General features: G+C 30.0%; 3 protein-coding genes across 5 annotated transcripts in view; 1 reads left to right on the top strand and 2 right to left on the bottom strand.

Moving 5' to 3' along the window:
• Positions 1-781: 781 nt before the first annotated feature.
• On the bottom strand, positions 782-1,889 carry LOC112679600 (general transcription factor II-I repeat domain-containing protein 2-like). Its single transcript, XM_025549476.1, has 2 exons — positions 1,350-1,889; positions 782-1,234 (listed from the first exon to the last, which is right to left on the bottom strand). The coding sequence occupies exons 1-2, from the start codon at positions 1,887-1,889 to the stop codon at positions 782-784; spliced, it is 993 nt and encodes a 330-aa protein (XP_025405261.1).
• A 52-nt stretch (positions 1,890-1,941) lies between these two features.
• On the bottom strand, positions 1,942-2,271 carry LOC112679591 (general transcription factor II-I repeat domain-containing protein 2-like). Its single transcript, XM_025549464.1, has one exon. It carries the CDS (start codon positions 2,269-2,271, stop codon positions 1,942-1,944), a length of 330 nt encoding a protein of 109 aa, XP_025405249.1.
• A 1,275-nt stretch (positions 2,272-3,546) lies between these two features.
• LOC112680056 (probable multidrug resistance-associated protein lethal(2)03659) overlaps positions 3,547-27,370 on the top strand; it is a 62,620-nt gene continuing 38,796 nt past the window's right edge. The window contains exons 1-10 of one of the 3 annotated variants that reach the window (XM_025550058.1): positions 3,547-4,005; positions 5,363-5,446; positions 6,628-6,738; positions 6,805-6,939; positions 12,403-12,616; positions 13,372-13,594; positions 13,680-13,836; positions 19,986-20,124; positions 20,198-20,308; positions 27,072-27,356. In XM_025550058.1, coding sequence (XP_025405843.1) covers positions 5,370-5,446; positions 6,628-6,738; positions 6,805-6,939; positions 12,403-12,616; positions 13,372-13,594; positions 13,680-13,836; positions 19,986-20,124; positions 20,198-20,308; positions 27,072-27,356 — 1,452 coding nt within the window. In that variant the 5' untranslated portion in view covers positions 3,547-4,005; positions 5,363-5,369. The remainder of the gene's footprint in view (positions 4,006-5,362; positions 5,447-6,627; positions 6,739-6,804; positions 6,940-12,402; positions 12,617-13,371; positions 13,595-13,679; positions 13,837-19,985; positions 20,125-20,197; positions 20,309-27,071; positions 27,357-27,370) is intronic. The other 2 variants (XM_025550053.1, XM_025550063.1) reach the window with 2 other exon arrangements.

Raw genomic sequence — 27,370 nt, 5'->3', positions numbered from 1 at the left:
TGAAGATTATTTGGTAAGTATAATTACGAATATTATCCCTGAATGCATAACTATATAACAGGGGTGGCCACTAACCTTAACTTTGGGAGCCGTAAATTTATAAAGCTAATTTGAGGTGAGCCACATTGTAAAGCGATGTTTTTGAAATGAAGACACATTGAAAAATGAACTCAAATTGAAGGAACGTTTATTTTTTACATTACATAAAACATTATTATTATTGACATAGTCATTTACATTATTATTGATTTATTTATGAGAAGTGCTTTTTCGAGTGTTCATTTTTTCTGTGAGCTTTGTGAAATCTGGCTGATAATTTGTAAGAGCAGTTCGCACAAGTTCACTTAAATGTTCATCAGTTAGTTCAGATCGATATTTAGATTTAATGAATTTTAACGTTGAGTACAATGATTCACACACATAAGTAGTGCCAAAAATTGAAATAAGTTTCATAGCGCACATTTTTGTTTGTGGGTATTTTTCTTCTGGGACATTTTTTCCAAAATTCTATGGTTGAAACGCCACTTCGTTTAAGTCCTTTTAGTCCTTCGTCTTCTTGCAGTTCTAGTAATTCCAACTCTACAGCTGCTATATCCTTTGTTATTGGTGATGAAATAGGACAGCCATCGCTCACAACATCAACAGCAAAAGGATTTTCCAGGAATGAAAATGAAGGTTTAAGTGATCTTTTTTTTTTTTTTTTTTTTGTTCTTTATTTGAATTTAAACAATCTATACAAATTGTGTATAATAAGCTTAAGTGTTAACAATTAAGGTTACAGTCAGAAAACATGAAAGGAGAAGCCGCCCACTGGCGACACTCCAGTATTAAGTGATCTTAAATCATTAAATCTGCGATTGATTTCTTCAGCAAGGCCTGATATCTTATTCATATATTCTTCAGTTTCTACCGGAATGTCGGGAAAGCTTTCACTAATTTTCTTCAAACATTTGAAGTGAGCAAATGTTTTTGTCTGAAGGTCTTTTGTAAAAAGCTTTAACTTGTTATGAAAGCCAAATACAATCTGGGCCAAATCAGAAATAAGTTTTTCCTTTCCTTGTAAAGATTTATTTAGAGTTTGTAAATACTGAACCACATCTGTAAAAAAAGCCAAATCTAACAACCACTGGGGTTCATTAAGTTCAGGAAAAGATTTTCCTTTTTCTTCCATAAACTTTTTGATTGGATCAAGTAACTCAAAAAACTGCCAAGAACATTGCTTATTGATAGCCATCTAAACAGACTAAGCAGTACCAAGATACATCATTAGGTAACTCATAGTTGTTCATATCTTCTATAAAAGATTTGAACCGTCGGTGTGTTTTGGCACATGAGAGAATACAGTTTACAATTTTTAGAACTATTTGCATACTATGTGGATATTGAAAATATTTTGCTGCTAAATGTTCTCTGTGAATAATACAGTGTACAGGTAGGAAATCAGGATATGATATGTCAGCTTTTAATAGTCCAATAAGCTTTTGTTTTGTACCAGTCATAGAAGGTGCACCATCGGTAGCAATGCTAACTATATTACCGATGGGCACTGCGTTTTTCTGTAAAACCCCATCCAGGGCTTCTTTAATGTCATAACCCCGAGTAGTATTCTTCAAAGTAACCAGGTTTAAAAGTTCTTCCACCACCTCTAAGTCTTTTGACACATACCTCACAAATATGACAAGTTGTGGCATATCTTTAATATCAGTAGACTCGTCCAGTGCTAGGCTTACTGCTAAACACTTGCTTAAATTTGTTTGTAAATTATTTAAAATATCGGCAATAATAGCAGAAATTCGCCTCTCTATTGTGTGTCTAGCAACAGGCATTTCGTTTATTAATTTCTGCAGTTTTTTATTTTCCGGTTCTAAAACCGAAATAACTTGAGCCATGTTTTTCTTAATATACTTCCCCTCTGTGTAAGGATTTTTTGCTTTTGCAATATTAAAAGCCAAGATAAAGCTTGTACAGCTCAGTTGTTAAATCTGCTTCCTTGGTAAACATTGACATAACTCTACTCTGACCATGAAGTTTTTCTTTAAGTGATTTCAGTTTGGTTTTCCTTAACTGAGAGCCAACAGGAAAATCTTTATTAAAACCACTGTGGTTACTGTCATGATGGCGTTTTAGATTACTAGCCTTAAACTGTGACAAAGTTACTTGACATAAAAGACACATTGGCTTATCGTTTCTTTCTACAAAAAGGAATTCTTCCTCCCAGTCTGTATTAAAAGCTCGATTCTCCTCTTCATATTTACGCTTCATAGATAACATCGTAACTGTTCGGACACTAGGCTACAACTGTATTCAAACAGCACACAACAACTACACACAGAAAAATATTTAAAACATTAACGCGGCAACTGTTCGGACACTAGGCTACAACTGTATTCAAACAGCACACAGAAAAATATTAAAAACATTAACGCGGCAACGCGATAACGAAAATTGTCGCCGGAAATTATTGTCGTCGTCTGACGCGGTCGTAATAACGACTGTAATGATAACGAAATCGACGGCAATAAAAATGCTATCTAACGTTTCTAACGATATTAACAAATTTTATATTATTTAAGTTTAGTCTAAATTTAGTTCAAGAGCCGCACGAAACTGATTTAAGAGCCGCATGTGGCTCGCGAGCCTCGTTGTGGCCACCCCTGCTATATAACAAGTACTACTAATCGAGTGAAATATATATATTTTTGTATTTTATTTATTTATCATTTAGTGATATATGACTTATAAGCAGAGTAAAGATTTAGGTATAAGGTTTTAGATAAAACATCCAGCAAGAACAAATTTTTTAAAACATTTAATATATAAATATAATGTTAAAGATAACCTATATTTTTTACGGTCATGATGCAGAATATTACGATCCATGCAATGTTCCCAATAATCATCAATAGTATCAATGTAATTGATTGAAAACACAATTACAACTAAAAGTGTATATTTATTTTTTGTACTAAAAACAAGAAAAAACAATTCGTTAACATATGAAAATACGTGTGTTACGATAAAGATAATGAAACAGTTTATTCTAAAATTAATTTTCCATTAATCGTACTTTCATTTTATCAAAGAAGATTGAAGAGTTAACACAATAGCTGAATAAAAATTGTAGTTAGAGCTGTTAGAAGAGTAGGTTTTAAATTTATAATGAAGATTTTATTTAAAAAGGTAACCAGACTTCGGCCCGATATGAAGCGGCCCAGGCCGCAACTGAATCATTTGAGGTCCGTATGCAGATCAAAATCTTGAAGCCCCTAATTGTTGTACATTTTTGAGCATTTAACACCTTTTGAGGCCCCATAATGTGGTACGAGGTCCGGGTCTGCGTGCAACGCACACCCTGCACACCCGGTTGTAGGGCACTGTCTTCGCGGCCCTGAGTATTATTATAAAAGAAAAACTATGCTGTGTAATAGTTGTGCTACCTATACTGACTGGTGTTCTGGTTTTGTTTGAAATTGGTATTTAATGAACTGTTCATAACATGTTATCGGGGTACGTGATACGAGAGCAGTGGAAAATATCCGCGAACGTCAGTTTTTGCTGTCAGTCGTCACCCACCACTCCCGATCTCGTGTTCGACACCGCCGGGCTGACGTCGGCCGCATTTGACCGTGTTCTGTCGTGTTGTCGACGTGCTGCCTTGTAGCCTTCGTAAACGTGTGAGCTCCCGTGACTGTAAACCACCTCATTGTGGTGTGGTTCCGACCAAATACGTGCCGTATTTTTGAGTTTCTTCTTATAATATACATACAATGTATATAAATATTTTCAAGTTGCGTTTTTTATGTCACCGCTTCTTCGGGTGCGATACTCCTTTTTGATTTGATTACGTCGAACATTCGGTTAAATTGTTTGACGTCGTTCATTTTATCGGATCGACCGTCTAATTGTATTGTCGTCCATACGAGTCCGGTCGCGCGTCATCTGTGTAGCCGTTGTATCGTATATAAATATATTTATTATATTACGACGAGTGTATTGCAGCGGGTGGTTAGTATTACCGTATTATTATTATTTTTATTATAACTACTATTATGATAATTATAACTGTCCCGTGTTGTTAAAATTATATATATATACATCGGGTGATCATTTTTCATTAATAATTTTTTTTTTTTTTTGATTATTTGATATTATTTATATTATGTAATTTGTCGTATGAAATATTTACAAAATACATTTTTATTAATACATAGAAAAAATGAAGCAAAGAATGGGTTGTTCATCATTGTAAGGGCTACCCATTTCATGTATTCCATTTATATTCAGTTACCTACAGTGGCGTATCTAGGATTTTTTTCTAGGAGGGGATATAACCATAACTATTTTGTACATTTGGAGCCAAGGGGACAAATATCTTCTAGGAGGATCTTGTTATCATACTTTTCCAGTTTCCGTAAAGTGCACTTTTATATAACATGATTATATTTAATACTATACCAACATTAATAATATTATACATTTATTTTCATAATAAGTATAAGTTAGATCAAAAAATAATGTCAAAATTCTGTTCACCGATCAGTTAATTTTAAACGAGACACGATTACACGAAAGGGCTGAGAGCAAATGTGCACATGATTGTATTTCAAAAAAATAATTTAAATGTCTACTTGTTTTTGGTTAAAATCATATTTCCAATATCCCATTAGTTAAACATTATTCTAATTTCTTGTTACTATAAAAATAATTATTGCTATTTTATATTATTTTATTGTCATTTTCAAAAAAATGTTTAAATAAATATATGCATTATCAGAACTCAATTTTATTCAACTTGAATCTACGGTATTTAAATTCCAACAATTTAGTACCATTTCAACCCACTTAAGAATCAGTATTTTCTATCAGTAGCAAAATTACTCTTTTTTTATTAGCAATAAACAAGGGTGTAAGTGTAGATTTTAAATTTAGAAATATAAATAATGAAAAATTCAAGGTACCTAATTTATATCTGAAAAATAAAAAAAACTAATACATTTTACACGTATTGGATAATTAAGTTATTAATCTATTCATAGAAATGGAAGAGTTGTTAAATACATTTTTTTTATCATAAGAAAATGCAACATATTTTCTGATTTTTTTATTAAATTATTTAATGGTTGAAAATGTATCAATTCATTAATTCAAATAAAAAATGATTATCTAATTTATTATTTTCTATTATTATTAATTAGGCGTTGAAACGTTTTTTTAAAAACTTTTAATGGGTTTAGAAATGTATTTGTTGTATGTAACAATTATATCAAATTATATCCGATTTAACTGATCATGTCCATCTGGATATTTATATAGCAAGAAAAAACTTGAAAAATGTTATATTTAATAATTGGTTTTATTTTAGGATAAATATGGATGCAGGTATTAAAGTAGAGCGGCCTCCACATCCTAGGGCTAATGCTAATTTTTTCGAAATCCTCACCTTTGGGTAAGTTATGACAGTGTATGATTAATTAAAAAGAGTATAAAATAAATATACATGTACATGTATGTTTTGTAGTAATTAATAGATAGGCCTAACCTGTAAAGTTGATATTTAAATCAATAATTAAATTTGTTCAAATTGAATATTATTTTATTCATAAAAATATCAAGCTTTTTATTAGACATTTTGTGTGCTAAGTGGAGCGAGGAATGTATTTGTTATACCGTGATAAGTTTTCATTTATTTACCATTTGAAGATAATTTTGACCAGATTAATAATGGTCCTATATGTAAATGATTTTTTTCTTGATAAAAAATTGTGTGTTTTGTGAAATAATAACAAATAAATTTCACCTTCGTTTATCTTGCAGAGTTCTCATATCAATCGATATGTCACAACAATTTTTCTGATCCTTGCGACTCGGGCGTGAATATGGGTGACAAGCCCAAAATCGATGTCACATATCGATTTACATGAAAAATTTATAAAAAATCCCATATACAAGTATTAATTTTTGGACTCGAAATAATGTTCTAAAGATAATTAGATAAAGCCCAGGTTTTGAAGATAAAAAATTTTTTTAAAATATTCTTCATTTGGCCACTCTTGAGAGTACACGTATACTAGTTTCCTCAACCATTTCAACACCCTACATATTTATATAACGTTAATAAGGGTGTTTTGTTTATATTAACATACGGTTAACATTTTTCGAAAACAAAATAGCTAATCGTTTAATCGAATTTCGGTTAAATAACATTTTATTTTTTAATGATTTTGAAATATTTTAAGGCGTTCTGTTAACTTTTATTTTTTTTATTAAAAAAAAATGTATGAATAATACTGTTCAATTTGAAGCCCTAAGAATTAAAATTCAAAGTTATATACATTTTTATTTATAAAATGATACAAATTTTTGTGATTTATTAGAGTTAATTTAGACTCCCAAATTGCACTGACTGGAAACATTTCCTATCAGAAAAAAACCTTTGTTAGCTTGAGAAATCCTTCAAATGCATACTGTAATAAAAAACATACACATGGTAAATCCATAAGCTCTCTCGCTCTGCTTAAAGTGTAACAATTATCCTATTCTAGTTTACAGTCAAAATGCAAATAATAATTTGATAAAAACAAATTTTTATAAAAAATATTAATTTTGTTTTTGTTTCATCTTATTCAGATGGATTTTGAAACTCTTTCAAATAGGAAATAAAAGAGATTTAGAGATAAATGATTTGTATTCAACTCTTAATGATCATTTGTCGTCATCATTAGGGAATGAACTAGAAAAGTAAATTCATAAAAAACATATTATTCTGAATTTGTTTTATTAAAAGTTGAATCTGTCTCATTTAAGGAAATGGAGAATAGAGTTGGCTAAAGCCAAAAAGTCAAATAGACATCCTAGTTTGTTAAGCGCTTTACTTCAAATGTTTGGACCTAAGTGGATTTTGTACGGATTTTTACTCTTGATTATCGAAACTTTATTATGGTAAGAATTTATAGATCATATTTAAATAAGTGAAATATATGCAATATATAAAAAATGTTATACTATAGTCTGATCGTTAAGTTTTTTAAGAATTGTATAAAAAATTTCTAAATTAATGTCATCAAAACGTCTTTATTTTAAAAAATATGAAAGTTTTTTAATCCATATTGCATTAATAATATTAAATCTCTCCGAGTTAGGAAAAATTAATTTCTTAAATTGATGTTTTACCATAGTATATTTATAATAAAAAATTAAAATTCACTTGAATATTTAACACGTTTACCTCTGTACAAATATTCCTTATCTATTGCCACACGACACACAACTATTGATAACATACACATGACCATGGGCGCAACTAGAGCCCAAATATTGGGGGTGCTGAAATTGCTGAAAATAAAATTAAATGGTATTTAACTGTAATTACTACAGATAATATAGATCTGATAAATAAAAACAGGAGTGCTACATTTGAATTCAGGGGTGCTAAAAACCTTATTGTGCCCCCTAGTTGTGTCTATCGCGCGTGAAAATCCATGATTGGCGGTGGCCACTACCCATATAAAGGAAAGCAATAGACGGTGCCAATTACGGATAGTCGTATGTTGTGTCGTATATACAACTTTTGTATGGGGAGGGATCATTTGCAAACAAATCATTATTTTTATTTTATCATAATTTTTTTTACGATTCTAACGCCCTCATATTAAGAACATTATTTTATAACATTTAAAAAAAGGTCTTGTATGGGTATCTGGCCCCCACATCCCCCCTTGTATACGCCACTGGTCGTATGTTCTAATATTTAGTTTCTCGTTTAAGGATATTTTTTTTAATTTGTAAAATTTATATATATAAAATATGTTATTAAATATTTTAATTTATATTTGTTATTTTATAAAATAATACTTTTTTTATGATTCCCTATCATCATGTGTAATATTTTTATAAAATAAACAAAAATTATTTCGTAAATCTTATAAATAAAACAATAAAATAATATAAATAAAAAATCTTCAGAACAGAATAAATAGATAAATATATTTTAAAATCTAATAATTATCCATTTATCGTTTTCCAAAATATCATGTAGCTCAGAATCTGATATTTGTTTTTATACTTTTGATGGGAATTCAAGATCGATCAATTCTTGATGGAACGCCATGAAGGTCCATGTTTAAATATAATAAAAAATAAATTGATACTAAATTATAAAATAATAATTATGACATAAATAATAAGTCTCAAAAAACAATGGTATGATGTCAATGATAATTCGTTACTGATTTTATAAAAAATTTAAAATATATTATCTAAATATATTTCTGGTATGTTTGTTTTCGTTGACCTTAAATTTGTTAACGTGACAGAATTTTAAATTATCTAGGAATGTTTGATTTGCATTGTAACACGTGTCATATAAATTTATATAAATATTAAATGTATTTAATGCAAGTTTTTTTAATTATTTCGACATTTTATAAGAGTATTTTTATATTTATTTTATAGATACAATACACGTAAGTTTAACATAGAATATTTTTACCATTAATTCTCTTGAGTAAATTTTACAGATAACGTTATGACAGTTTTTATCTACATTATTAAATGTCTGTATCTCTGTTATACCTAACTTTTTATTGTTAGAAGACACTAAAATTCTCAGTTTATAATTTTATATGAATTTTTTTACTAAGAAAGATCCAAAAAATAAATATTTTCTCTTAAAATTTTTTTAAATATATTCTCATGATTATGATATAATTAAATACTATTAAGAATATTGAACATTTATATATTTAAAAGATTCCAACTTACAGTGATAATTATATGAGTACTCCTCAGTTATATAATATTTGTAGAATTGTTTATAAATTGAAATTTTAAAAAAAATGTTCTTATTACATGAATGATGAGTAGTAACGAGATTTATCATTGCATTAATGTAAAAATAAATGTTATGCAACTTTATTCACTGTAGAGAACATTTGAATTACTTATCAATTTTATAATTTTTACGACATTTTTAAAATGAACGTGATAAGAATATAATAATATAGTTATTATCTTAGTTATTTGTAATGTAATCTCAAACAATACTTAACTCATCTTTCTGAAGTTTCAACACTTCATAAGAACTAAATTCACTTAATTGTGATTGGAAATAATTTTATCATATACAGGAAGTAGAAATTGAAATATTTAAAATTTCCTATGTAGTAGTGGTCTGCATGGTCTGTTATTTTAAGGACCAGACCGGACTACAAATTTTACCAGGGGACCGAAGTTGGACCGGACCACACTTAAAAGTTAATCAAAGACCAAAATTGGACCGAACCGACGGCTTCATATTATTTTTAGACCGGACCGGACTAGTAATTAAATAACATTTAATAAAGTAAACCGTAGACCAAACTGTCGGTTCGATCTTAAAACATTTTGGTCCGTTTATAAACTGATCCGTAAGTCTTAGTCTGTATTAACCAAGACCGAACCATATAATGCGTTTAGTAATACACTGGACCGAACTACCCGATTTTATAAATAAATGTGTACCTAAATTAGGTTTTTTTTCCTTTTATTTGTTTACATAGTAATATCTGTATTTAGATTTTAAGTACTATGATTGGGACCGGACTGGACTGATTTTCATTTCTTTTTTTTGAAACCGGACCGGACTGAAAATAATGCATTTGATTTGAGGATTGGACTGAACCATAGGCGCACATAGGGGGGTGCTCGGGGGTGCTTAGCACCCCCAGTTTCCTAGAATATTTATTTCAGTATTTCATCAATAATTTTTAAATTATTGTGGTTTTTGGATTGGGCATTTTTTTTCCACTATAAATAGATAATAATATAGTTGACGAATTCACGATTAAAACAGTATTGTATAATTGCACGTTTTACTGTTTCAGTTTTTGTCTAACTATTAAACTATAAACAGGAATCATAATATTATAGAAAATCATATTATCTTATCTTACTTTATATTCTTATATTATCTACGGTTTACGAAATTATGTTTTATTTATAACTTTGATTATTACTTGGTTTTTAGTAATATTTAACCAGTGGGTTACGCTGAATTGTATGTGGAATGACAAATATTATATATAAATATTTACTATTTACATTTTATATACTAGTTCATATTTTTGATATATTAGGTTATTTTGAAAATATCGACAGTTAGTTTATCAGCAGAAATGCTGGTGTTAAATAATAGTTTACCAGCCAACTTTGAATTTGAATATTTGAAAAATAATGTAATAAAAGTTTGTTTCCAAATGTTTATAAACTAGTTCAAGTGGTAATGACAATTCCAAATTTTTCTTCAACGTGTGAACGCTCCTTTTCAGCTATGCGTAGATTGAAAAATTGGTTCCACACTAATATGAGCCAAGAAAGATTTACTAAGCTATCTACGTTTAGCATTGAGAGGGATCTTACCAATAAAATAGATGGGGAAATTATATTGGAAAAATGTATATCATCCAACAGGAAATTAAATCTTGTTTAATATATTATTAATAATTAAATATTATTATAACGTATAATTAATAGAAATTAAAAAACTATGGCGATGCAGTTGATTATGGCTTTAGGGGGTGTGAGGGGCTTTGGCCCTCACGGACCTGTGTACTATAAATTATTCCAGCACGAATACACAAGTATGAACTAGTTGATAACCGTTTTAGATTTCTTTATAAGTTAGATATACTTGATGATAAAAAGATAATTATATCAGCTCAAAATTTAGTAAAATGATATGATAATGATTTGGACGATCAATTTGGAAATGAACTGATTCAATCCAAGGCTTTTTACCAAGAGTTTCTAAAAGATGATGATGGAAAAAATGATAAAGTTATATCTCGGGAAAGATGGATGTACCAGTTTCTAATCGAAAAAAATTTAAAAGATTGTTTTCCTAATATTGAGGTAGCTTTAAGAATGTACCTGTCACTTATGGTCACCAATAGCAGCGGAGAAAGATCTTTTTCAAAATTAAAGTTGATCAAAAACCGTCTTCGAACATTCACGACAGAAGAAAGGCTCAACATGTTAGCTCTACTTAGCATTGAGAGTGACATTTTAAGACAAATAAATTATGAAGATATTATAAGTGATTTCATTAATACAAAGTTAAGACGTAAACTGATTAAAGTTTAAACCTTTAAATTAAATTTGTATTATTTATTAAGCTGTATTATAAATATTATGTTGTGAATTTAATTACTAGTTACTGCCGTTGTAATATTAATAAAGAGCGTTGAATACCTTTTTAACTACTATTTTGTGATTGAATCCACACTTTAATATACTATATTTTAAATTTTATTATTTTCAGTCAAAAAACTAGAAGTTAGAAAGTTGCACTACCCTCGATTTTGGGTAGAAAATTATTTGAAAATGTTTTAAAGATCGCTTAGTTTATTTATTTGTGTGTATGCCCTTTCTATTTTCTAAAAATTTTCTGGTAGGGCCCACACAACAATTGAGCTTAGGGGCCTACAAATTCTAAATCCGGCCCTGTCCAGCACCCCCTAAATTCACACACAATGTGCGCCTATGGACCGAACTACTCCTAAAAATGTTGAACCGGACCAAACCGACGATTTAATAATTTTCGTATGTTAGGACCGTACTAGACCGGACCATGCAGAACACTACTGTGTAGTGTTTGATTATGAAAATATTATGAACACTAATTAGAATTTGCTTTCTTGAAATAAAATTAATTAATCATTTTTCCCTTTTTTTTGTTTCAATATTTACAAAATGCTTTATAATAAATTCATCAATAATTGTTTTGATTAATTAACTTAAAGATAATTTGAAAATTAATAAGAGAAAAATTCAACTTACGTAAACTCTACAGTAATTTAAGATCTGTTTTTAAAATTCTTATCACACAACTAGATTCATCGATTCATTGATACGCAAGGAATAGAAATAATTTAATTTCCTATCTTCCAGATAAATATTATGAATCATTACCTACTTCCAATACCTTTTAAAGTAAAATAAACTATGATTTATATCATAAAAGATGATTATCGTGTAAGTATGCTCATTTTTCATTAATTAATTAATTATTAATTTTGTAATCATATGAAATCCTTTTTTTATATAATTAACATATATAAAAAAGTATTAAAGTTGAGTTAAAATGCTTAATTATATAAAATATTATGCTATTAAAAGTTTCCGATTGTTAAATCCCTTGTATTATTTTATCATTAATAATATTTAAAATGATATAGCTCTTTTCTCACTTTATTTAATACTTACCACCATTTAAAAATGGTTGAGGTAATATTTTAATACTTTAGTTGGAGATAGTAAATACAAGTAAAATATAACCATAAAAACATTTTATTTTAAATTGTAGATGTTAATATATTAATGAATAAACTTGAAACATTTTTTTTGTGTTTAATATGATTGATACAGTGTTTGCCAGTCAATATTTCTGGGTTGTATAATCGTACGATTTGAATCAGATATGCCACAAGATCAGTCTTCTCAATATCTTGGGATATTTTATGGATTTTGCTTGGTCATAGCCATTGTATTGAAAACTATGGGTTTCATTGCCTACGATATGCTTACGGCGCATATGGGCATGAAGATGCGTGTATCTACATGTTTTCTAATTTATAATAAGGTACCTTTACGGTCCTTTACATTATTATAGCTTCAGTTGTTTTGTTATATACTGCTTTTATAATACGCCTGTACTCTGAATTCTAAAGAGTTATTATTTTTATTCAACTTTTGAACATATTGGAAATAAAAAAAAAAAAAAAAATTGCAAAACTGGGCTTGTTATAGATATTTTTTAATTCTTTAAGTGAATCTAATCTAAGATAAAGTAAGTTTATTAAATTTAATAGTAACTGCTATATTAGTCTTTTAACTTGAAATAATTGTACCATTTCATTGAAATACTAGATTTCGTAACAACTTAATTTTGTAACGTTTCTATTTTTCTTCTTTGATTCTCTTTTGTAGCTACAGAAAGAATCATATAACAAATTTAAATTAGGATCTTTATTATAATTTTAACGGTAAATAGTGTGCATTTTTTTACGCATAACTTGTGACACATTATCAATTATTTATTCAAATTGCTTCAATTATTTTATTAAATTTAACAAAAAAAATGTTACAGTCGATTCGCGATAACTCGAAGTTGAAGGGGGATAAAATTAACTTCGAGATATGTATTATTCAAGATATCTAATTGATTTATAGGGGAATAATATTTTAGAGGAATAAAACACAATTCGAGTAGTCAAGTTTTTCGAGTTATCGCGACTCGACTGTATTTTGAAATTATATTGAAATGTTTGTACATTAAATTCTTAATACAAAAAGTGTAAATAATGGTACTTATAAAAGTTTTTTTTACATATACAGGCATTACGACTAAGTAAATCTGCTCTCAGTAAAATCACAGTGGGTCATATAGTAAATTTGTTGTCCAACGATGTAAATCGATTTGACACAGCAATAATGCGAATACATTACCTATGGATTAGTCCCATACAAACAATTGTGTTCACATATTTTTTGTGGCAAGAAGTAGGGGTATCGTCAATAATTGGTGTTGCTGCAATAATTATATTTATTCCATTTCAAGGTTTGTAAAATTAAATATAGAACACTGAATATATAAAGAGCAGTACAATTTGATATTTATAAGAAAAAAATTAAAAAATGTTTAGTTTGGTTGGGAAAAAAGACTTCAGAACTTCGACTGAAGACTGCCATCAGAACAGACGAAAGAGTAGGTTTGATGAATGAAATAATTTCAGGCATGCAAGTAATTAAAATGTATACTTGGGAAAAACCATTTCAATCCCTTGTACAATATGCAAGAAAGTACGTACCTATATTTTTATATATATTTTCACGCTATTCACAAAGATACTTTCATTTCATGGTAATAATTAATTAATGTATATTTTATTATTTATAAGTTTATTTAAGTATCAATAATGTAAATATTAACAAATTTTTTTTTTTTAAAAAAAATATATAACATATAATCTGTAATAATTTATTCAATAAGTAATATTGATGATTGATTACAAGACTATAGTCCACGACAGGAAAAGTGGCCCCTGTGTACTGCGACCCGTTGCTGCTTCTCCACCCGTGAGCTATTGGTTCTCAACATATGCCGCATACTGCGTGGCTGCGCCACTTGTATAATTCACATTAAGAAACATAGTTGATTTGTTTTTTTGGGGCACCTTACCGGCTATCTACGTATTACAGCTGTCCAGACTATATAGACTAAAAATCCAGTTTTTACTGGAGTATCTGGAAGACAGCTGCAAAACGTACTGTGGTAGGGATACAGTGATGCACATAATACATACAGAGTACAAACCCTATGACCCTCGTGTTTTATCGTTTTGTCTTTTCACTGTCCGTTCGTAAACAACAATTTTTTATGCTACTTTTTCTCCTCCGTAACCAATTAACGTTACTGTATAAATTATTAAAAAATGTCGTTTGTCGATAAAGATACTCATAGCCAGTGTAAAAAAATTATTTATAGTGTGTATATATTAGAAGTAATGCTATAGAAGTAATATTTTTAGTACTGCTATAGCAGTACTGACTTCCGACATCACATTTTCAATTTAAAAATTCTACTATGGCAGTATTATATTTAAATTGCCCGATGAGATGTCCGGGGTCAGTAAAACTTCCTCTCTCATAAGAGACCATTGAAAATATCACTGCTATCACAGTAATGACACTTTTTGGACGGTTTTTATAATACTGCTATAGCAGTAATATGTAAAAACGACCCCTGACATCAACATTTAATATTACTGCTATAGCAACAACAATTTTTTACGCTACTTTTTCTCCTCCGTGATGATCCAGAAACACCAGATGCGAGTCCTACGTTTATTTCTCCGCGTAAAGGATACAAACGCGCAAAAACGGTTTCAGAGCTTGATGATTTTGATTCCGATATTGTGAGAAGGACTATCTACGAGTTTTATGACCGGGGTGAGTACCCAACTGCTCAATTAATACTCAATGCTGTAAAAAAAAAACAAATTATACCGGGTGCGTTCGATCGATGCAAAGGCTCCTTAAAAATTTAAAATATAGCTACAAAAAATGCAACGATGGTCTTTTGTTTTTAATGGAGAGGAACGATATCGTCGCGCTTCAGTGTAAATTTTTAAGGCAGATGAGTATGCTGCGAGAAAAAAAAGACGATCGACCTGTTGTTTACCCCCACGAAACGTGGGTAAACCAAAATTATTCACGCACGCTTATTTGGCAAAATGAACACAATTCGATGGGTCTAAAGGTACCAACTGGTAAAGGAGGTCGGCTTATTGTATGTCACGCAGGATGTGCTCGCTACGGGTTCATTGAAGGGTCGAAATTGGTGTTTCGTAATAACAGCGGAAATACAATCGATTACCACGACCAAATGAATGGTGAAGTGTTCAAGCAGTGGTTTATTCAATTGCTGAATAACCTTGAAGAGCCATCCGTTATTGTAATAGATAATGCACCATATCATTCTACTCTCAAAGAATCATACCCAAAAAGTAATTGGAGAAAAGCCGACGTCCAACAATGGTTAATGGGTAAAAACGTTGAATTTTTTCCATTAGAAACATTACCGGAACTTCGTCAAAAAGTAAAGTACCTAATGCCACGAGAAAAAAAAATACGAGCTGGATAAAATTGCGTTGGAAAAGGGTCATGAGGTAATCCGTCTACCACCTTAACATTGCAAATATAATCCGATAGAGTTAATTTGGGCTCAGATGAAGGGTGAAGTGGCGAAAAAAACAACACATTTAAAATGGTTGACATTGAACGTCTAACACATGAGGCATTGGATGCAGTGACAGTAGATGATTGGAAGAAATGCGTCCGTCATGCAGAAGAAATTCAAATTGAAGACAACAAAAAAGAAATTATGCGAGACACCATGATCGAACCAATAATTCTAACCATACTTCCGGATGACAGTGACTGGAGTGACGACGATCAAGATGATGACGAAGGAAACAGAGAATAAAATATTTGTATTATTTGTTTTAATTTTTTAATGTTTTTTGTTTGGTTTGAATACACAAATTATTGGTTTATAAAATATTGTAAGTATTTTCAGTAAATTAATTATATATTCAAAAAAACGTGGCAATAAGTTTAGTTACGTTACGCACCATTAAAGCGAAGCAGCCGCTAGGTTCGTGGCGGGCAGGGGCCACTTTTCCTGTCGCGGACTATAGATGGTTGAAGGGGGTGTTAACAACACTACTTCACAATTCTAAACTTTTTTGTTTATATTTTTTTTTTTTTTTTATAAGTTTAGGAGATCTCTAGGCCAATCGCGCTTTAGACGGCGTGGAGGGCTTACAGGGATTTAAAGGGAGGAGAGATTGGATATAAGTGGATTGGAATGGTTGAGTGTGTTTTAATGGAATAGCTTATAGTGATGTGATGCTAGAGTATGGATGTTTTGAATATTGAGGTCCGAGTGAAGGGTGAGATTACTGTCGTACCCGGGGCTCATTAGTAATGAGGCGAAGGCAAATTGATTAAAAGGATTGAAATATTTGAATGTTAGATTTTTTTAGATGTTCCCCAAAACTGTATTCCGTAGGTCATAGTAGGGCAGATAATTTGTTTATAGATTAAAAGTTTAGTATTGAGTGGAAGAGTTGATTTGAGGAAATGTCTAATTTTGTGAAGTTTGGAATTGAGGAATTTTCTCTTTGTTTTTATGTGATTGGCTCAAGGGAGTTTGTTATCGTGGTTGACTCCAAATACTGGGTAACTTTCGTTTGGGAAATCATGTCATTATTGAGGGTCATTGGGGGGGAGGGCAAGGCCTGGTTGTAGGGAAAAAGTAATATGCGTTGATTTAATCAAATTTATTTTAATTCTCCTCAGATTAAACGAGTTTTGAAGTTCAGTAAGATGTGTTTGGAGAGCAAAGGAGACTATGGTTAGGTCGAAATTTATTGATATTATACCTGTATCATCGGCAAACGTTGCAAGAGTGGTGTGGTCAGAATGTGGTATATAGGAAGTAAATTGTAGAGTGGGAGCTAGTATACTAACCTAAGGGGCACCTGCTTTAATGTAGTAGATTTGTATAAATGAAGAAATCAAGGTCAGGGATTCTATTGGAGTGGGCAGGCTAGTAGATTGGTCCACGTGGGGATAAATGTTTAAGGTTGTTGCTTAAAAGAGAGTTGAACAGAGAGCGACCTCTAGTGTTAGTTATTCTAGAGCCCCAGTTTTGGTGTTTTGAGATGAAGTCTCCTGATAAAAACGTATTTCCAATTGTTTGAAAGTAGAGATTAATGTCATGTGTAGTTATTTTATTAGTCTGACCTGGAGGATAGTATACTGCAGAAATTGTAGTAGGAATGTGATTTAACAATAAAGAAATGTTTGTAACTTGAAGGAAAGATGTTTGGAATGGTGGGAGAGCAGTATGATTTATGTTATGTTTTATTAAGATTGCAGATCCAGCATAGGCTGTACGATCTTGATGATCACAGTGATGCATTGTTTTACCTGGAATTTGGAATGAAGTGAGTGGTGTTAAGTGGGTTTCACTAATCAAAATGATGTCTATTTGTTTATTGATGATTAAGGCTTTAATTTTTTTGTCTAGTTAGACCATTTTCATCCCAAAGAAAAATTTGAATAGGAAGAAAGATAGTTTGATTATTTATCATTTTTAGAAATGAGGAGACTATTTATGAGGGTGATTGGAAGAGAAATGAGGGGGATTTATTAAATTGTTGAGGTCATCAAGAAAGGAGGAGAATTTTGATGGAGGAAAGTCGAGTTCTGTTGGACACTGTATATTAGAGTGATTTTTTAGATTTTCAGTGGTTGCTTGTACATAAGATTTAATGTGAGGAGTTAGGTAATTAGTTAGTTAGTTAATTTGAAATAGTGTAAACAATAGGTGATGGGCTTACATTATTATGTTGGGGAACTGGGTGATCTTATCTAGATGATTTTCTTGATTGGAGTGAAGCTTAGAATTCCTTATGAGTTGGACAACCTCTGTAGTTTGCGGGGTGGTCGCCAACACCAGTGGCGTAATTGTGAGGGGGTAAGGGGAGGGCAAATGCCCCCATGATAATTTTTTGAGAGATAAATGTATAATTTTGTCCCCCCAGATAATCCAACAGTACAAATAGCACCTTTTATTAATAAACTCTTATGGGTATTATTTAACATTATTGGTACCTAGTATCTGCTACCTACAATTTATGTTAATCTAAACCACAAAATGAGTTAAAACACTTATGTAAAATCAAACAATTTGATATAATGTATAAAATACATACAATAAAAATATGTTTTAACTGATGAGGGGGAGGGGTGTTAGGGTTTTAGTAATAATAAATATATAATATAGCCCCTCCCCTCAAGATTTTTTTCCAGTTACGCCACTGGCCAGCACACAGGGCGCATTTGGATGAAAAGCTGGAGGGTTTCTGATTGATGTTGGACAGGTGTTTTTCAGCACAACTCACACATTTAGGTTGGTGATTGCAGTAGAATCTTGTATGACCAAAACCTTGGCAACGAAGACATTTGATATTTAATTTGTTTACTCGAGGTTCTTAGACTTTGATTTTAGTGTAGAACAAGGATTTAATATCAAAAATTGTTTTATTATTAAGGGCGGGTTCCAGATCGATAAAATGAGGGGGAAAGGCTTGGAAAATTTTGGTACTGTGTTGGATAATGTTTATTATTCTTCTTGGAGTGTGACCAAGTGAGAGTAGTTCTTTTTTAATTTCTTCAATTTGGGTAGTATGATGTGAATTACGGATAACTACGAGATATGCTCTATCTTCTTTTGATTGGTAAGCATGAAAGTCTGCTTTGTTGCATTGTAGGTATTTAATAACAGTCCGATACGAATCTGGTAATTGAGTAGATAGTTTTACACCATTTATTGAACTTTTACATGAGAACTGTTCACCCTTTGTTACTTCTTTGATTGTATTACAGAATGCATTAAAGTCATTTACTGTACAAATGAAAATTGGAAGGGGAGATGATGTTGCTATAGTGGGAGTAGGTGCCTTTTGTTCGGGTTCTAGCTCCATCTCATTTGAATTGTTATCAATATTAACAGATCCTCGATTTCAGTGCATTTTATAAGGAATTTTCGCTGTGTGACAAAAAATGTTTTTCTCAAAAATAGTCAATGTAGTACGATTATAGTATACGTTTGTTTCGCATTATTTCGCCCAATCTTTCAAAATATTATCGACAGAGTATAATCACTGGGCGACATTTGTGTCGCTTAGTTAACTAGTGAAAAAATGCACTGCTCGATTTGGTTTGAAAACAGTAAAAATCGGTTTTTTGAATTATATTTTTGTTGTTTTTGATAGTGGTTAACTACATTTGGTGATTGATATGGTGATTATAAATGTTTTGCTCCAGTGGGGGTGATGAAATCCAAGGTTTATAGATAATGTTATCTATAAACCTTGGATGAAACCATTATTTTAAATTGATTGTGTAGGCAAATTAGGTGATTGATTTGGCATACTTTGTATACGCGACTTTTGGATTATTAGTGGGGTGACGGTTTTAATTTTATCCAGCATGGTGTCGTTAGTGGTTTGTTATCGTGAGATAACGGCGATTACGTGACGGCCGGCCGGCTAAATACTGATTTATCAGTGACGAATTTAATTAGTTAATTATTTAATTAGTTTTGATACCAGATACAGAATAACAGAGCTCCTTTTTGTTTGAGAAATTTGCAGTTTGGCTGGTTGGAAAGTTGGTACTTTTTTGAGATAGTGTGTTTTTGTTCGAAAAAAAACAGGTAAAAATACAATTAAAGGTACGGAGCAAGAGAATAGCAACGGAGCACGATATTGCATTATTAACAGTCGCAACCGAACTATTAACAAATTAAAAACCAAATCCAATTTTGTTAATTCAATAAATTATATAATAGTTTATTTTATATTATTTACTTTTAGAAAGGAAATTCAACAAATTAGAGGCGCCTTTTATATCAGAAGTGTTTTGTTATCGTTCATGACATTTCATACTAGAATCGCACTGTTTTCTTGTATTATATTATATAATTTACTTGGAAACTTAATCACTGCTCAAAAAGTAAACATTAGTTTGATATTTTTTGAATTTTTTTTTTGAATGACATACTCAAATACTTGTAAAATTCTTTAAGGTTTTTGTTATAACTTCATACTACAATATACTGCGATTAACAATGACATTATATTTCCCACAAGGTATTGGTCAAATATCAGAATTGTTTGTCTCCATTAAAAGACTGCAGGTAAAATACATACATCCATATATAATTACATATATACATTTATAAATATATATTAAATTTAGATCACGAGTTAGCAAGAACTTATAAATTATCTCTCATATTGTAAATTAATAAACTTATATACGGAAAGTGGCACTTGATGGTAATGCGTACGATGAGCATTCTAACTTAGGGTCATTATCAGGGCTCGTAAGTTCATGCATTTGCATATCAATCTTGCAAAATTGTATTTAATGCTAGATGACATAGAAATCCATTTCAAGGTACCATGGTTAAATACGTGAAATCTTATTTTGCATGTTTGGCATGTTTTTATATATTTATGCATATTTCTATTTTATTGGGCATATTACACAACATTCTATTAGAATCTATCAAAAATTTAAATGGAATATAAATATAAAATTAAAAATAAAAATTGTATAATCTTTTCTTATCTTCTTGATACTCGTACACTTAATGAATAAATTTGTTTCAAAAAATTCAGATTTAAAATAAATTACTGACAAAGATGTACATTATATGCAGTTCATGAAGCCTCAAGAATAGTATTAAATAGTATTTAACAATTTTAATTAATAAATATTACATTAAAAATAATAATAATAACAATACGTGAACAAATTATAAAGTGGGAAATGCAAAAAATAGAGTCCCCTTTCCATTGCAATTTGATCAAGCTCATATATTTTTATTCAAGGTATCAAAAGTTTGACTCTTTCGTGTAATTTGATCGATGTTTTGAGTGGTGAATAGTCAACTTCTTCATAAGAAAGCCATTTTTGAACGTTCTTGTCTTTCATTTGCCTTTGGATAATTGTCTATTAGAATGAAATAATATGAAAATTATCATCACATGGTTTTTCTAAATGTTTTAACATTTGTATAAACCATTCTCTGAAAATAAAATAATTAACTCAAGTGTGATAATATTCACAAGTGTCAGTTTAACATCTAAAAATTAACTTCGATCCAGGCATAAATCCAAATGAATCAGATTCCCATGACAAATATTTATTCAACTTTCCTTTCCCGTGGGAAATTTAAATCCTTCAGTATTTTGTTAATTTTGCTAAATGTTCCCTCTTATGTAGTATTGGTTGACTTATATCTCGTCTAAATAGAGAACCAGCAAAGGATCGTACTTTTACGAAGGTTAACAAATGTATGTAAAAATGTCACTTGAATAATAACAACATCTTAATACTTCATTAGAAATCGACGATCATCATTGTATTTTTTGTACCTGAAAATGAGATTTATCTGTTTATGTCAAGTGGAAGTTCTAAAACCTTTGTACGTAGTTCTTAGATGATTTTTAGTTGAAAATATTAATGGCGTAGGGTCACCTTGTTCATAAAAAATATGAATGGATTTTCTTACAATATTTGCATCAAAGTCATTAACTTGATTAACATATTATAATCTCTAATAAACCTTTTGCTGAAAGTGAACGATGAACAAACGGTCTGTGTTTCTTTTTCTTTTTGTTTGTTTTCTTCAACTGGAATACGTATCACGGTTCTTTCACTGACACCACAGGCTTCCGCAGTTTTTGTTAGTGTCTGTATAAAAAAGGATGCAACTTCCAAATTAAACGAACCCACTGATCATTTTTTAAAATATTTGTATAAATTGAAAATGAAATTTCTTGTCTGTGAATGTATATCGGAATGTGAAGAAAATATCTTAAAATATTAACAAAAATATTTGAATAATTTAATCGTAGAATGCAAGCAAATACGAAACGGTTATAACAAAACGGCTGTATGACATAAGCGCCAAAAGTACAAAAATGACCTATCATTTGTGCCAAAATCTGTAGGACATAAGCGTCAATCTAATATTGTTACCTGTTATACCCAACATAAGACAAAAACGCCAAAGGTGCAAAAGTAACATAGCATTTGCGCCAAAATATATAAGTAGGTATATAAGTAGGTAGTTATTTAAAAATTAAAAACAAAATTTAAAAAAAATGTCGATAATAAATTATAATATACATGCAAATCAATATAAAGTTAATAAATCCGTTGCTATTTTATAAAAACATTTCGATAGTAAATTATAATATACATGCACATCAATATTTAATAAATGTAATAAATTGGTTGATTTTTTAATCCCACTTTTTTCACATATTCTAGACGATTTATTTCACCATCCTGATATTTCTTTCATAGTACCATTATTTCTTCATGAGATATCCTTAATTTATTGTTAAAAGAAGAGTTCATAAATAAATATGTTTCACTTTGTAATTTTAATAATACTTCAATTACTATATGAACGGAAAAATGAGCCACATAAAATTGGTCTTTTAAATGTCGATGAAATGATTCAGCTGCATTTGTAGTTCTCATTATCCGGAATTTCAGCCCAAATTTCAGATGGAAATATACTAAAATCAATGTATGTTTCTAAAATGTAATCACTAAATTTAGAAATAGTTTGATCTCAGGTGTGATTGAAATTAAATCTGCAAAAGCATCAGATACTTCGGTGCACAGAAGAAAATCCAAACCAAAAAATACTTCAATCAAATCCCTATTGCAGAGTTCTTTATGTATTCATTTCGAAGATCCAAGCTTTGAATTTTCCTAAACCACGATTGCCCTGAATGAAATTTACAACATTTTATTTTTGAATTTGGAAAAACTGCTAAAAATCCATCGTGTGCTGCTTTTTCAAAATCAACTACGAGTATTTTTGGAGAAAATTCTAAATTATATTTTTCACTCAATTTGTATATGTATTTCCACATTGATTCGTAGCAATTTAATGTTTTACTTGGTAGTAGACAGTCAATTAAATGTAAATATCTTCCACAGCTACAACATGTATCGTAAATAGCTGATAAAAGAATTTCGGACACACGTAAAATATACCATCGGCAACTAAAAGTGAACTATTGTGGTACATGTATTGAATATTAGATTTAGTGGTCGGAAAAATGATTTTGCTTTCTATATCTACGTAACAAAACGTTTCGTTCCTATTAGTTAAAATATTCCGATTACTAACTAGATTAATAGCTTCTTCCAATGATTGAGGCCTTGTCAGTAATAATTTACGTCTTTGTCTGAACATTGAAACTCGAATATTTCCAATGTCATCAGAAACCATTTCAGTATTTTCAGAAGCACACAACTTGTGACGCATTATTTTCGATGGTCGGTTGATAATATTTTTAGTTGCTTTTCTTTTACAATTATTGCGCAAAATATGACACTGACCATCATGATTGTTCACTATATCGTGTAAATGCTCACCATTAACAGGTTTATCCATCTCTATTCTAGCAGAACATTTTTTTTTTGGTACATCTCAATGACACATTACCACTGGCCATTTCTCTTAAAAATTTATATTTTTGCTCTTTAAATAAAATATACACAACACCTTTGTTCGTAACAGTTTTTATATATAAATCCATTATAACGAATGACGTTTACACGAATGCTTACGAAATAGGTTCTAACAAAATGTTATAACACAAAACTGCTTACACACTATCTATGCGACAATCTATCGTAATCATATAATACATTTGTCAATTAAGATTAAGCGTTTGGAGTTTTTGAACGACATAGTTCTAAATTTAATATCTGTTATTTAATATACAGTTATCTAGGATTTTGGCACTTTCATACGATACAACTTTTTTTTTTTCTTCTCTTATTTTGGCACTTATGTCTTCCACCGAACAAAACAATGTATAAGACGTGTAACCAGGGCCGGATTTAGACTTTCGGATGCCCTGGGCAAATCGATTATTCGAGGCCCCTAGCAGTACAAAATTAACATTATCCATGTAGTATTAAAAATTTGCATACTTGCACATTAAAATTATCTGCCTAAACTTTTTAATTTAAAGTTTAGAATACCATTGTTCATGCTTTACAAATCACAAATTTCTGTTCGTATAATAATATCACAGTTTAATTAAATGTAATATATAGTAAATACTAAATAGTTAGTAATAGTAAGTAATAAAAAAATAAATACATTTTTATAAATATGGTACTTTTAGAAGTAATAAGTTTGACTTAAAAAAATTAGATATACATATGGTTTTTTTAATATCATTTTCAATTTTTTCTTCCTTTTGCTTTTTAATTTTCGATTAACAGCGCCACTTCTCTGGACTCTTTTCATACTTTGAAATTCAAAATATATCATACCTATTAAAAATTATTACTAAGACCCAAAAATAATGCCTATAAATTAAGTTGCATTAATTAACAAATACTATTAAAATTAAATTACAAAAAAATTATTTAGTATACTTTAAAAAATTGTTTGTCAAGCTTTTTTGTTTACATGCTATGGTGTATGTAAGATTTTATTTCCAAAGGTCAGTAGCGACTCGTTAGTTGTACAGATGTAATAACGACTCTTATCAAAAGAATATATCCGGTTTTCTATTTGCTAAATTTTACAGTAGTAGCTCACTGTAGTAGACTATATATTAGATTCATATATAAAAAATAACGCTGACTTTCCACCAGAAATATGGTCAGAATATTTATCATCGACATTACGCACGACTAACAATAGCGAATCTTTCCATGGAAATTAAATAGTTCGTTAAATTCTTCTCACCTTAATATTTTTGATTCTATAGATATTTTAAAAAATATAAAAATTGATATTTATATAGCATTATGAAGTCAGTGCTCAAGGAATAGAATAACAATTGAAAAAAAAATGGATGAATTAAAAACTAAAAAAATTACTAAAACTGAATTTGTGAAGCAATTTTCATTCAAATTTCATTCCGTAAATGGTATCGTTTTTTTGCAATTTTTCATCGGTTTTCCGCAATTATTGGGAAAACAATTGAGAAATATAAAATGAACTAATACAACATTTGCTATCGAAAACCACCCTTATGTTGTTGATCAATTTTACTAAGAAAAATCGTGTCCAAAATCATAAAAAATAAAAATACGTGTATGTAAAAAATATATATATTTATAATTGTATAGAGTCTATGGGGAGTTAAACCCCTATTCTTGATCACGCCCATGAATATAAATATATATATAAAAGGGTAATATATAAATAAATATAATATTCTAATTGTCTATACGCATAATTCGAGCATAAAGCGATTTACTAAATAGCCCAGAAATAAAATAAAATAATTTGTACAAAAAAGAAAAAAAATGAAGACGACAAAAAAACGTATTATAATAAATTTTATTTTATAAATGGACATTTACATTATAAATACTAAATAACACACAATTCGCTTTGAACATCACGAGTCGCCACTGTTATAGGTACGAGTAGAATGTTGTGCCCTATTTACTTTAATCATTGGTTTTATAATATCAAATCAATACTTAAATCAAATTTAAGAATAAGTTATAATTAAATATGTACCTATTTAAAATTAACTAAGCAGGGAAGTGTACATTACAACGCAGTTTAATACATTTTTGAACAGCATGGAATAAAACTTCAAAATGTATTTCGGATGCGGAAAAATTCAAAGTTATCTGCCTCCACACAGTGGACTTAAAATTCTGTACAAAAACACCTAACAAATTTACGCACACTAAAACTGAACTGTAAACATACATAAGTGTCGCTGTTTTGTTGTACGTACACCCATTCAGACAATAAAGAGCATAATTTAGATAATGACGAAAAATCAAAATAACATGGATTGCGCTATTTTAATATGGTAAAGTGATACGTAGAAGTCAATGTTACGCTTCATCAATATCAGACTGTTTTCCGGGTACTGCCACTTCGGTGTTTAAAAATAAATCATGTAGCGACTCGAAGGTTTATAGTTTTTTACCACATCATTGATTAAAAAACACATGTATATTTAATCAAAGCCTACATACTAATATATTTGTGCATTTCCTGGATGCCCCAATCCCATACTGTTGCCACTTAACATCTTGACGTACTCATTTTATAGACTAAATAATATAAATATAAACCTATATTTTTTTTTCATGTTGATAATTTTTTCATACATTTCTTAAACCAAAGGTCAAAATAAAAATATACTTTTAAAGTGTTCCGGCATCCGGATGCCCCCAAACAGCCCGGGGCAATTGCCCTTAAAATCCTCCGTCAAATCCGGCCCTGGATGTGACTAACATTCGCAAGACAAATTATACGTTGATTGTTTATTTTGCTATGACTTCGAAAATGATAATATGGGAGAAAAAAGCTAAGGACAGATAAAAATATATTATGATATAAAACTAAAATATTGCTTTATAATAGTATATGGGTATATACAGAGGCAGGAATTTTTACGCAAGGGGGAAATGTTAAAATTACGCCCTATCATAGACCGATAATCAAATACTCTTCTCGAAAAATTTTTTATTTTTTTATTTTTTATACCATCATAATTATTGAGTTTTAACCTTAAAACATAATTTAACAAAGTTAAAAATATCAAATTAATTGATAATAATTAAAAAAAAGTACACCTTCTAAAATTTCACGTCCGGAGATGTATCCCCGTCTTCCATCCCCTAGTTTTGCCCTTGGGTATATACAACCTCCCGTGGTTCGTGGAGCTATCTAAAAATATTAAGAACCTCTGAATTTCCGATAGAGTGTCATCGTTCCTTATTAAACGCACTTTTATAGATTTGAAATAAATAGAAAAAAAAAATATAAATACTATTATACAATCAATATCTACATGTAATTAGATTTTGAGGGTTTATAATGGTAAATACAAATAGAAATATATTAGATTTTTTTTTTTTTTTTTTTATAGAATTTTTTATTGTACGAAGAAAAGAATAATCAAGTAGCCAATCGTTCAAAAGCTGACAAGGCTTCAAATGGTGTTAAAAAACTAAATATTATTAATGACGAGGTGTCACTTAATAAACTTGATAATCTAGATGAATCTGAAAACTTGAGTGATTTAGGAATATTTATTTCCAATGCTACAGCTAAGTGGACCGATATTCAAACTGAAAATTCTTTTGAAAATATCAATCTAACTGTCAGGCCTGGTCGATTAGTCGCGATTATCGGACCTGTCGGAGCTGGAAAAGTAAATACTTCTAT

Source organism: Sipha flava, unplaced genomic scaffold (assembly GCF_003268045.1).
Source record: "Sipha flava isolate LNK unplaced genomic scaffold, YSA_version1 100_pilon_pilon, whole genome shotgun sequence".
In the NCBI taxonomy this organism is placed as follows: Eukaryota; Metazoa; Arthropoda; class Insecta; order Hemiptera; family Aphididae; genus Sipha; species Sipha flava.
The sequence above is the reverse complement of the archived record's forward strand: the minus strand, read 5'-3'. Positions and strand labels throughout refer to the sequence as shown.